The 12,221-nt window shown below is 42.0% G+C and overlaps 1 protein-coding gene across 1 annotated transcript in view; it reads left to right on the top strand.

Moving 5' to 3' along the window:
- The window catches only part of LOC117460530 (ankyrin repeat and IBR domain-containing protein 1-like), a 51,826-nt gene that overhangs the window by 34,960 nt on the left and 4,645 nt on the right, over nt 1-12,221 (top strand). The window contains exons 11-18 of the mRNA XM_034102000.2: nt 470-600; nt 2,602-2,736; nt 4,116-4,202; nt 4,563-4,629; nt 5,732-5,877; nt 7,432-7,610; nt 7,763-7,814; nt 11,914-12,025. Of these exons, the coding sequence (XP_033957891.2) occupies nt 470-600; nt 2,602-2,736; nt 4,116-4,202; nt 4,563-4,629; nt 5,732-5,877; nt 7,432-7,610; nt 7,763-7,814; nt 11,914-12,025 (909 nt within the window). The remainder of the gene's footprint in view (nt 1-469; nt 601-2,601; nt 2,737-4,115; nt 4,203-4,562; nt 4,630-5,731; nt 5,878-7,431; nt 7,611-7,762; nt 7,815-11,913; nt 12,026-12,221) is intronic.

Here is a 12,221-nt window from a genome sequence, read left to right as displayed (position 1 = left end):
CACCATGTTGATGATGAATTATTAATTAAAATATAAACCCATGACATAACTCAATGTTTGGAATCAGTAATTGCACTGTGGGCAATCTAATAGATGATTTAAGATGGCCCGAGTCACTCCGAAGTGCAACTTCTTTGTGACAGTTGAAAGATAAAAAACAATTATTTTGCTTTGGAACCGTCTTCCCCTTCGATTTCCCTAGCCTTATCCTGGCATTTCAAACGGCCCATCAGAGAGGCTTTGATAATAGCCAATTATTCAGTTTGAGCGTGTGTGTGGGGACTGGGAGGGGGTGGGTTGCTGCATGAGCATCCTGGGAGGTGTTAGCAAAAATAAATAAGCAATACACATTAGTCAGGCAGCACAATTTCCCACTCAGTGCAGTGGTCTGTGTTGATTCTGTGCTAATAGTCATTCTGTCTCATTATGCCTTTATTTGTTCTGTTGCCTCCCCCTCCTCCTGTTGAAGTGGCCGGTGTGAGCGATGCCTACGAAGATGCAGCCAATTGTTTGTGGTTGCGCTCTAACTCAAAACCCTGCGCCAACTGCAAGTCCCCGATACAGAAAAACGAGGGGTGCAACCACATGCAGTGTGCCAAGGTAAGCGGGCCAGCGAGGAGTCGCATACCTGTCTCACTGAGGCAGGTTGATGTGAGCCAGGCTACTCTGGCCAGAGTGAGTTCACTAGACTGTTTTCTGATTGGGAAAACTTCCTCAATACAAACCAATCACAAGTGTAACACGGTATGGAACACAACTGCCATTTAAAAAAACAAACATATCTAGCTTAGAGCTTTGTAGCAAACATTTCAGCATATAGGGGTCTCTATTTGGGCTTTAGACCTTTACTCATTTATGCTATTGTTAAGTGTGTACACTATGCATGCATTCATACACATTTATTTAGTTGTGATTACCTGTTCCCTCAGACTAGATGTCCTAAAAGTGGGAAGCTGAGTGACTGAGAAATGCAAGTTGGACATACTTCTTGTCAGGAGAAAACGAAGAGAGACTTTGATTGATAATTGATCATTTTCAGTATGCTTGTTTAAATCATGTGGCAACATCATTTTCTAAACTAAATCTTTCTGGAGGGCCGTTTGTTTGTGATCATTCGCCCTATTTAACTTCCAAACATCTCACAACACCATTTTTTCATCGCTCATTACCCAATAATTGGCTTTGTGTTATTTATTTCAACATTAGTCTTTCGGGTGATATTTTACACCTTGGTCTCATCTGATAAGTCTGATTAGAAAGTTGAGTAGTTGTGGTTTTAAACTAGCCGATAACATTCTTCTTAAGAAGTCAGAATATATGTTGTTCTGTGAAGGTTATCATCGCATGCTGAAAGGTGCAAATGAGTAATCACAGTCAAGCTGCTATAAGCCAAGTGTTGCTATAATTATGAAAGATTATTTTACAAATGGGGGCTTATGAAACTGTCATGCTAACAAATAATCCATCCGGAGAAGTCCTTGAGTTATCATGCACAGCCTGTCTTACTAAGATGGACAAGAGAGAATGATACGCAGGTGATTGAAGGGAACAGAGGCACTCAGTCAGTCAGTGTGAGACAGATAATCACAGTCATGTTTCCTGACTGAAGCTCTGTCACTAGCCCTGTCGCTGGAGGGCAGGCCATGTTAGCAGCACAGTGCAGTCATACAGCCGCACTCCTTTTGTCACGGTGACAGCGCTCTCCTGTCTCCATCCTGCTTTAAGAGGCTGACTAGAGATGGAGATTAGTTTGGGAGGAATGGAGCAGCTTTCAGCGAAGAGGCCACTAAGGGCTCAGCCCCTTGACCCGTTATTACCTGCTAGAAATGGCTTTACCCCAGTTGCTTGGAAACACAGGACTCAGTGTTGCCAAGGAACATTTCTTTGTCCCTTCACAGCCATTTCCTTCCCGTCTGGCTTTCTTTTTTTATCTTAAATCTCACCAATTCACGCACCGTCTTTTCTGTCCTCTCACTTTGTTACTGAGTATTGATTTTTCTGGAGTGTCATGCAAGCGTGGGGTTTCCAGGACAACAGAGGTCTCAGCCTTTAGGGTTTCGTGTTGCTCCGGCCGACTTGAGGCGAGAGAAATCGCTTAAACCCAAATAGGATGCGGATTGGAGTGGCTGTAGTGTTTTGTTGTTCTACTATACCCAGTGGGAGCTGGTGATCTAAAATGAGTGCCTTCCAGTGGAAGCAAGCTGCGAGGAATTATCGCTCGCTTCAAGACAAATACCCTGTGATTCCTATTAAACTCTGCCATTTGTAAAAGGGCAGAAGATTAAGATTGAAAGTAGATATTGACTCTGACTGACTTTTAAAATATCCTTCACCTAATTATTTTAATTTTGAGAGCAGTACAAATTATTTAGATTTCAATAAGCCTTGTTAATGCCAACAAAAAAAATCCAGCGTTCATATTTAATCATATTTGGAGGAGTCGCAGCACATCATCTGCGTTGTTTTCTGTCATGACAATTCATGAAATATAAATCACCCCGGTGTAGCCGGACTAGCTTTAGCATTTGGTTAACCTTTTTCTGTTGTGACAGCTGAGCAGAGCATATTCAATTGTAATATTTGTTTCTCCTCTCCCTTCAGTGTAAGTATGACTTCTGCTGGATCTGTCTGGAGGAGTGGAAAAAGCACAGCTCCTCGACCGGAGGATACTACCGCTGCACCCGCTACGAGGTCATCCAGCAGGTGGAGGAGCAGTCCAAGGAGATGACTGAAGAGGTACACACACACACACACACACACACACACACACACACACACACACACACACACACACACACACACACACACACACACACACCTCCAGGGATTGGACGCGATTCACATTTACACCTTGGCTATAATTTATTGACGCACCATGTAATTGCAATATAGAAAATATAAAAGACTGTTTTACAGTGCAGCGTAGCAAAAGGAGAAATGTAATATCTGAACTATTTTAAAGAACCTTTCATCATTTGCTGCTCTAAAGCTTAAGACAAATCCCTTTATCAGTGACATTCCCCTTAAAGCAATTCATTAAGTTTAGACACATGAACAAAGAAATCACAGAATATGTTTGACACGTTAAGACAATTTGTTCAACCATCTATGATATGATGTTTTAGGGTGTACCACTATTCAATGACAGAAAGGATACATGATGTAACAGTCAGCACACAATTGAACATGATGATTTGCATTTTTGGGACAAAGCATTTGCAATTTGACCAAAGGAAATGGCTTTTTTGATATTCATGAAATGGGTGTGTCATGTTAGTAGTTAGTGATGTAGTCACGACGTCGCTTAAGGCAATTCATTAGACCTAACACAGCTCCCACAAAAGGATGTTTACAACTTTGTTCCTCATACCCCGTTTATGAATATTGGATTATTAATGCACTTTTCCCCAGTAAATGAAGCCCTCTTAACATTTTTGGTAGCATCAGCATAGCTCGTATCGACAGTCAATCAACCCGAAATAAATACATACACCCCTAATCATTCTTGAATTTAAAGGTGCACAAACACATAAAGCTCTGGGAAATATTAAGAGACCACTCAACTCTCGAGCTCTACATGTATGGCAGCCATTCCATTCCAGTGTCTGATGAATTCCAACACAGAGAAATGTTGTTAGTAGGGTATATAATAATAATACAAAACAAATTCATTTGACTCAAACACATACCTATAAATAGTCAAACCAGAGACACTGCTAATTTTGCAGTGATCTCTTAATTTGTTCGAAAGCTGTGTATGCAGACAGCCAGGAACAGTACTTGTTTGTGTGTTTATTCACTCTAACAGGAAGGTTCTTGAGTTCATGGCGCTGACATAAGTGAGTTGTGAAACACACAAATATACACTTACACACCAGCTTTGTTTCCACTCTCAACATGGAGCCATTTACAATCAATTCCACCCACCTTCATCAAAGGTGAAAACAAGTCCATTCTCCGTCTTCACCAGCATTCCTCCAATCACAAGTAGTGATTTCACCTGTGACACTGCTCACTTACTGTGGCTGCTCTCACCCCTTCTCCCCCCCGAGAGGCAACAACATGCTCAGGAGTTTATTGACTGTGACTGGTGTGTCATCACGCTTTTTTTTCAGGCGGAGAATAAGCACAAGAGCTTTCAGGAACTCGACCGATTTATGCACTACTACACACGCTTCAAGAACCACGAGCTCAGCTATCAGGTGAGCAGGCCTGGGTTTGCATTCAATGATGTCTGCTTTGCACTGTGTACATACACATATTGTAAAACTGGCCCCAGGGCCTCTTAGGTGGACATACTTTCCAATGCACTACAAACTGATCAAACTATTTGTACTCTAACAATATTACTCGACTCTCTCCTACCTTTTCAGTATTCTTGTAGCAGAAATAAGCAGATCACAATGTCTTGATTTAAAAAAAAAAAAAAGCCCTCTGCGTTTACCTTTTGTTGGCTCATTCTGCCTCACAGTGTGGCATTTCCAATGTTTGGTCAGACAGTCTTCTCAAGAAATGTTTTACCCAACAATAAAGTCTAACAGCTTCTTTGTTCCTCACAATAGCTGGAGCAGCGCCTGTTGAAAACCGCCAAAGAGAAGATGGAGCAGCTCAGTCGAGCCCTGAGTGGAAGTGAGTGTGCAGTCTGCCATAACCGTGTCAATCTTTATTACACATTCAGACTAATCTTAATCTAGTCCTCTGATATTGAGCTTTTGGAAGTAGGCAGGAGGGAGAAAGAAACACCGCAAAGGTGTTTTAATAATTTATTAACAACAGCGAGTTTAGTTATTATTCTGCAGGCAAGTGTAAGTTACAAGAAAGCTGTGAGTAAGCTTTGTCTAGAGTCCTCTTAAGCCCCATCGGTGCAGGCAATTACATCCCGTTTAGCATAGCCACGTTTTCTCTGTTAGGATTTCAGTAGAATCTGATAGCAGTAGTGTACCTTACCTTAAAGGGGACCTATCATGCAAAATGCACTTTTGTATATCTTTTATACATGAATATGTGTCCCCAGTGTGTCAGGGAACTCACCAAGTGTCAGAAAACACAACCCTCTCTCTTTTCCTCCATACCCAAATCTCTAAAAACGGGGCTGATTATTATTTGAATTTTTCTGACGTCAGAAAAGGGGTGCTCCGCCTATATGGGCAACTCTCCACCTATCAGGGGAATGAGAGACCGCTCGAAAGCGCTGGAGACACTGTTGTACATATGCCAGGCCTGTAAGTGGCGCTGTAGTCTGCCACAAAAGCAGAATCAGCCCTTGCAAAAACAGGGCTGGAAAAGAGCAAATAGAGCAAAATGAGGCATGGCTAAAATGCAGGATCTGTTTGGTATTTTGAAAAGAAAACTTCACAGACATGTTTTATATAGGTATGACCCTACAATATATGTTTCAAATATAGCATGATAGGTCCACTTTAAGTTTGACTGCCAATGATAGACACATGTAAATGTCCATAACTCAACCTTCCTAAGTTTGGTTAAGGTTAAAATGGCTATCCTGCACGATACATTTGCGGATCACAATGTGAGCATGAAACTCACCTTAGATCTAAAATCTAGATCCCTTAATATAGAAGAACAGTATCTACAATACATTAAGCACAATGGATTTCTCATTATGTTGTACTGATCTGCTTGGATGTGTATGTAGTTGAGGCTGGGATAAGATTTTAATCCTGTGGATAAAACTCGTAGTTATCTGAGTGTCTCTTCTTCTCTCTCCCAGGGGAAGGCGGCCCCCCTGACACCACATTCATTGAAGATGCAGTCCTGGAACTACTGAAGACCCGCCGCATCCTGAAGTGCTCTTATCCTTGCGGGTTCTTTCTGGAGCCCAAGAGCACAAAGAAGGAGATTTACGAGCTTATGCAGGTCTCAGTCTTACTTATTCAGGAGGAAAGATAAATGTTCACAGCAGCCGGTTTTAAATGGGCCATTAGAGGTGTTAGACGGGAACTCTGCTTCCTCGTGATCCCCACAATCTGTCCCAGTTACACCTCACATCTCAGCTTTTAGTTAAAGACTGAGTGTTGTGTAATTCATGATCACCAGTATAGACGAGGAATATACTTACCTGATGTCTTTTATATTCTGTGCCTTTTTTAAATACTGTAAAATGAATGAGCGGGAGTCCTGTAGGTCTCAGTCTCTTAAAGCAGTGGTTCTCAAACTTTTTTCAATAATGTACCCCCTTTGAAAAAAATATGCAGCCAAGTACCCCCTGATCAGCGCAAAAACAATTTGTTAGGGAAAAAAATGCCTATATAAAGAGGTACAGTGCTGCACCATCAGTGCCTGATTTATTAAAACAACAACCTTGTAACTGAGAAAGACTTAAATGCTACATTTCCAATGTTTACAATCCATCACTAAATTCATGGCAAACCCATTTTAACATCATGCAATAACACTAAGACGACATTAGCTGCAGTGAACTGATCTTTTTTACAAGTTGTACTTACAATGTAGTGTGAAACATGGGCTCGTGCTTCACTGAGGATCTTTGTCATTCTGACAGCGAGGCTACTGCAGTTATTACACTTCGCGTTTTGAAATATGTGTAACTCTGTTAATATAAAACCCACACTGCTCAAACTTCCTTACTTTTCATAAAATTGGTATATCTATTTATTTTGGGGCGTGAAAACAATATATGAGCATTTTATGAGCATGGGATTTTGACCCCTCATAGAAACATTATGCATAGTGCTGCGCTATACTTTGCGGCCACACGCCGTTGCCAAGCAACGCTTATTATTTAGGTCCTTTGATAAGCAGGCAGTCATATAATTAACTAGAACTATCTAGATCTGATAGATTTGGACATAAACGCGAGTGAAGTATAACCGGACGCGAGAGATCAGAGATCAGATCAGCTGCTGCTGACGGAGAACATGCAGCTCTGCATGATCACAGCTCCCCCGCTGTGACGGACTGTTGACACTAAGCTAGTTCATCTACTCTGGAACTAGCTAAACTAGTTATAAATATATGTATTCTTTACTGTCGGGTCACTTATTACAGGTTCAGCGAGCTGCATGAGACTGACGGGCTGTGAGGAGAGGGAGAGGAAAAGAGAGCACCCCGTTTATTTTTCCCATTCTATTATCCAGAATTACTGTAAACTTTTGAATAAAGTAGTTCATCTACTATTAGTAGTTTGTTTAAATGCATTACTTTTTTTTCATTAACTTTTTTTCATTAACTTAAAATAAATCTCACGTACCCCCTGCAGTACCCCAATGTACCTCTATTTGAGAACCACTGTCTTAAAGGCTGGCAAAGATTAATTCATTTTTAGATACGTGCTCAGTGGTCACTTTGTCCTGGGATATTCCGGTTTCGGAACAGATTATTATATAAGTTTTCATACATTAAAGCATTTCCTGACTGAGTTTCCTAAAACAGATCTCTTTCTGTCCTCAGACGGACTTGGAGATGGTGACGGAGGACCTGGCTCAGAAGGTGAACCGACCTTACCTGCGGACCCCGCGCCACAGGATCATCCGGGCAGCCTGTCTGGTTCAGCAGAAGCGGCAGGAGTTCCTGGCCTCAGTGGCTCGGGGAGTGGCCCCCAATGACTCTCCTGAGGCCCCCAGGCGCAGGTAAAATACAGATATGCTGCTCATCTTATTTGTACTATAAAAACAATGCTGTAATATAACAGGGCTGCGGTTTGGAATAATCAAAAGTAGCTAAGGTATTACATTTCAGCAATGAATCACAATGGCAAACTTCTCTCTCTGCTCACTTGCAGTTTTACCGGCGGAACGTGGGACTGGGAATATTTAGGCTTCGCATCACCTGAGGTAACAGAACATGTCTCATTATTTTTCGGTCAAGGTTTGTTAGGAAAATGTCAAATGTGCTGTGTGAACAAAATGTGCATATTGTTTTATTCAGGATCATAAACTTCTTTATGGATTAGTCCCTGTCAAAATCGTAATAATTCCTTCATCATGATTGAAGATTTCTTTCAGAAACAACGTTTATTGCACTTAAAAATGCTAAACGGCCTTAAATTTGACATATGATTTAACATTGAGAGTACACTGTGTATAATGAATCATTTAAATGATGGAAAATCACTGCAGAGGTTGCACTAATATTATACCTGTCGCTCTCTCCAGCAATCACACCCGTGTTTCAGGCTGGAAGTGATTCATGAAGGCTCTTGAAACTGAAACCTTGATTTGATCTAGTGATTCAGGCTCTTCTCTGTTAATGTCACAGCTAATCAGGTTTAAATAATTACCCACACTCACATTATAAAATAATTAAATGATTCAGCAATACCTTATTCCTTTTTAATAAAGTTTGTATATATATCTTAATCTTTTTTAATATGGCTGTTTGTAAAGTGTGTGAGCAGCAGCACTGAGGCCCCTCCGCGACCCAGAGGCCGTGTTGTGGCACACTGCAGCGGGCCAGATGGCTCAGTGCTCCCTGTGCACCCACTCGGAATGATTAAAAGCGCGGCACTCACCTAAGCAGGTTGCTCCCCATCATTGCGCATTAGTAACAGGCATTTGTAGTTAACTTTTACAGTCATAAAACTGTCGGCACATAATGGTTTGATTATTGACCTGCCTCCTTTTTTCTGCATGGCTTGATGCATGCACTCAATAGTGCTGCATAAGACAATACACTGCAGTCGAGCTTCTATTATCGTTTAGCTCGTAGAGCGTGGCGGTTTTTAAACACACAGGCTGTTCATCCGGAACACATTCAGCTCAACAGCTCTCTTCAGGCTCCTTACAACACCACAAATATGCAAATCTTACATCTCCCTAAGCCTCTCAGGGTTTTGTGCACACCTTTTAACAGCATAAAGCGGACATTTCCCTATTGACAGGAAAACAAATGACAAGATCAGTGTTGCTTGCCAGTTTGCTAAATGAATTTTGAAAATGCTTATCCCTCTGCCTGCTCAGCGTCATGTAGCGAGGCATAGGAGAAACTCTGCAAAGCTTATGTTTACTCAAGGTTTACTGAGTAAACGCTGGACATATATACTATGTGCACACTGAAAGCAGTAAAAGACGATGACACTGATGCCAAGGATGTCTGAAAAATAAGTTTTTTATTATACTCATAAAATGTCTAAATATCCTGGATGATGTACTTTGACAAGGTAACCTGATCCTCTGTTGTCTGTAGATTATAACATATTAACACCATGACATAGTGTTACAGAGCACCGTATCTATTTGTTTACTGCAGTGTGTAAACCATTATTGATTTTGGAGACAAAAGCAGCAAGCCAACAGAAGCCAACTGAAGCACACACAACCATTTAAGTAAACAATACACAACATATATTTCATTACCCTCGGCACACACTACAAAGATGTGACTTATCTTCAAAAGAACACGCAAACAAAAAAATCACAACGTTTTTTTCCAAAGAGGATTTAAATAAAGAAATCGCTGTCACCAGATCATTTTGCATAGTAAATGTTGCCACCAGATTCTGAGCAGAAAGCCAAAAGCTAAAATAAAAAAGGTTTTTATTGTTGACCCTCATTAGGAGGCTGTCTCTCAGCTGCAGGAGTTACCCCTCGATTCCACCGGGTCCGTCTGCGTCGCGGTTTTGGCCCGGCCTCCTCCGGCGTCATACCCTATCATGCGCGTTTCAGAAGCGGAGCGTCTTGCGTGTCGGCTCGCAGTTTTTGTTGATTTGTACAGACAAAGTTAATAATAATTGTAATATTCCAGTTATAAACGACATGAATCAAAGATGTGTTGCTGTATTTTAGTGGTAAAAAAATGCATTCATCATCATAATTATTCTAGATATATAATTTACACAGTGCCTGTAAACCGGAGGAGAACGCTGGCATTTGTCCTCCTACTTGAAAGACTACGGAGGGATAGGGTCTGCAAAATTAGTTTATTTTGGGGATTGACTGGATGCTCTGACCGGTCCACTTCCTGCCCGGCGCCTCTGCAACGCCTCGCCTCGTGTCACGTCGAAAATAGACTTGCATCCTATTTTTAGCGGAGCCCAGCGCCGAGACGCTTCTGGGACGTAACGCGGCGCGTCTGGTGGAATAGCACCCATTGACTAGAGGGGCCGCGATCTTTGCGAACACCGCGGCGCAACCGTGCGGCCGTAACGGCCCGTCCACACAGCGGCGTGCGCTGACGCTTGCCGGCGGGCGTGTCTGAAACTCGACCAACAACCAATCACATGAATCTCCCGCCCCTGACACACAAGCAGCGGTTTGATTGGCTAGAGCTTGTACTGGCATATGATTCGATTGGCTGACGCCTCACCGAGGCGTCAAAAGTTGAACATTGCTCAACTTTTGCAGCGAGCCACGCCAGCTACGCTCCACGTCGCTTCCCACGATGCATTTCGGCTAAAAGTGAAATCACCCCATTCAAAGTGAATGGGGAAGCGTCAACGCACCCCGCTGTGTGGACGGGCCGTAACGCGCCGCAGACGGACCCAGTGGAAACTAGGGGTAACGCGTCCGTAACGCGGCGCAGACGGACCCGGTGGAATCGAGGGCAGTGCAGTGATAATCAGAGCCTGATGCTGCCTCTCAGCTACAGATTCCCCGCTCTCACAATGCCTCGGTCCATAGTGGTGGAAACATCAGACAGTGTGTGGGTGAGAGGCGTTTTCATTTGAACACTGCGACAAATATATGAGATGAGCTGATTATTTCCCGAGGTATTCATGCAGATGTGCAAATACATTACATAAAAGCTTTTTATGTTATTGGACACACTAGCATTTATAAGCTATGACCTTTACCTTGACCTCTACATTCAAATGAATTGTGCGAGTGACCACTACAAAAGCTGAACCCTAAAATATTATTCCTTATTTGTGGATCTAGGTTTGAAGTAAATTAAAGATTACAGAGTAATACACTTAATTTAGGAATATGCAGTATATTCCTAAACTAGGTGTATACTTCCATTAAAACGTTGTTGGATATCTTTTATGCCTTTTTATTAGGCTGCCTCTTATCGTCCGTCCTCTGACACCTTCATATCACTGGATCTGTTGATACAGATCAGTCAGTTATCAGCGCTGTTAAATGAACACAAAAGGAACCGTCACACACATAGATATCCAATCATTAGAAATGCATCATTTTGCACTCACCTATAACTCTATAGTGCTTTTTTTTGCAATCCCATTTAGACACGCTGTTTGACATATTGTCCTGTGTTAATTGACATCATTTAAACGTCCCGAGTGATAACGTGCCAAACATATCAGATTAGTCCTAATAGTGAGAGATGTGCTGCCTGGTCTCCCCCCGCTCTCGCAGAGAACGCGCCGCATCGTTAGACTGCTTTGAGGCTAATTAAATGTGGACTAATACAAAACGGCACACCCTTTCTTAATGAACCTGGAGAAATATGTATTTTGTATTCAATCTGGCAAATGTTTTTCAAAACATGTCAGTGAATCAATATTTCATTTATTCTGGTATTTAATAACTGCACTTCTGATAAGGTATTCGGGTTGCCTCTGAGATTAGTTAGACATGCGTAGTTTTTCCAAACGTCTGAACCTCAAGTTGCCTAATTTCCAATTCCCTTCCAGTGAGGGCGTGCTCGGTACAGACTGAATGATTGAAGGCTTGGCTTGGTCAGTGCTCATCTCTCCTGGAACAGAACACTCCGACCCCATTTGAAGCAGACTCCCCTACTGGAGCTGCCAGTTTATAAGTTCACCTATTCCATTTCATACCAAAAAAGGAATCCAGGAAAAAGTGCAACTGTAGCAACATGGCAACATGTTGATTTGTTGATTTCAATAAGGGACATTGTGATGGTCTCAACTGCTCCATAAGAGCATCTGTTGAATCGAACAATAGTATAATGAGTTTTAAATGAGGGGATATGCTCTTTTTGACTAAATCTGTTTTTGACGTTTCTAAGGAGTATGCAGAGTTCCAGTACAGACGGAGACACAGGCAGAGGAGGAGAGGCGACATGTCGAGTCTCCGGAGCAACACACCTGACCCCGACGACTCCAGTGACAGCATCTTAGGTACTGCGGGCAGAAAGGACAGACATATCCCTCAGGGAGTCTGCATGGTTCAATCGGTAATGATCTAAAGCCTGATGATCTCACGCGTTCAAACCATTCCTGTTTGTGATTGGCTCAGTTAGGTCTGCACATCAAATAAATGATATTAGTTTATATTTCTATCAATTATTGTTTGTTAATAAAAAATAGGCATAAT

Source organism: Pseudochaenichthys georgianus, chromosome 16 (genome assembly GCF_902827115.2).
Source record: "Pseudochaenichthys georgianus chromosome 16, fPseGeo1.2, whole genome shotgun sequence".
NCBI lineage: Eukaryota > Metazoa > Chordata > Actinopteri > Perciformes > Channichthyidae > Pseudochaenichthys > Pseudochaenichthys georgianus.
Note: the sequence above shows the minus strand (reverse complement) of the source record. Positions and strands in the feature narration are given on the sequence as shown.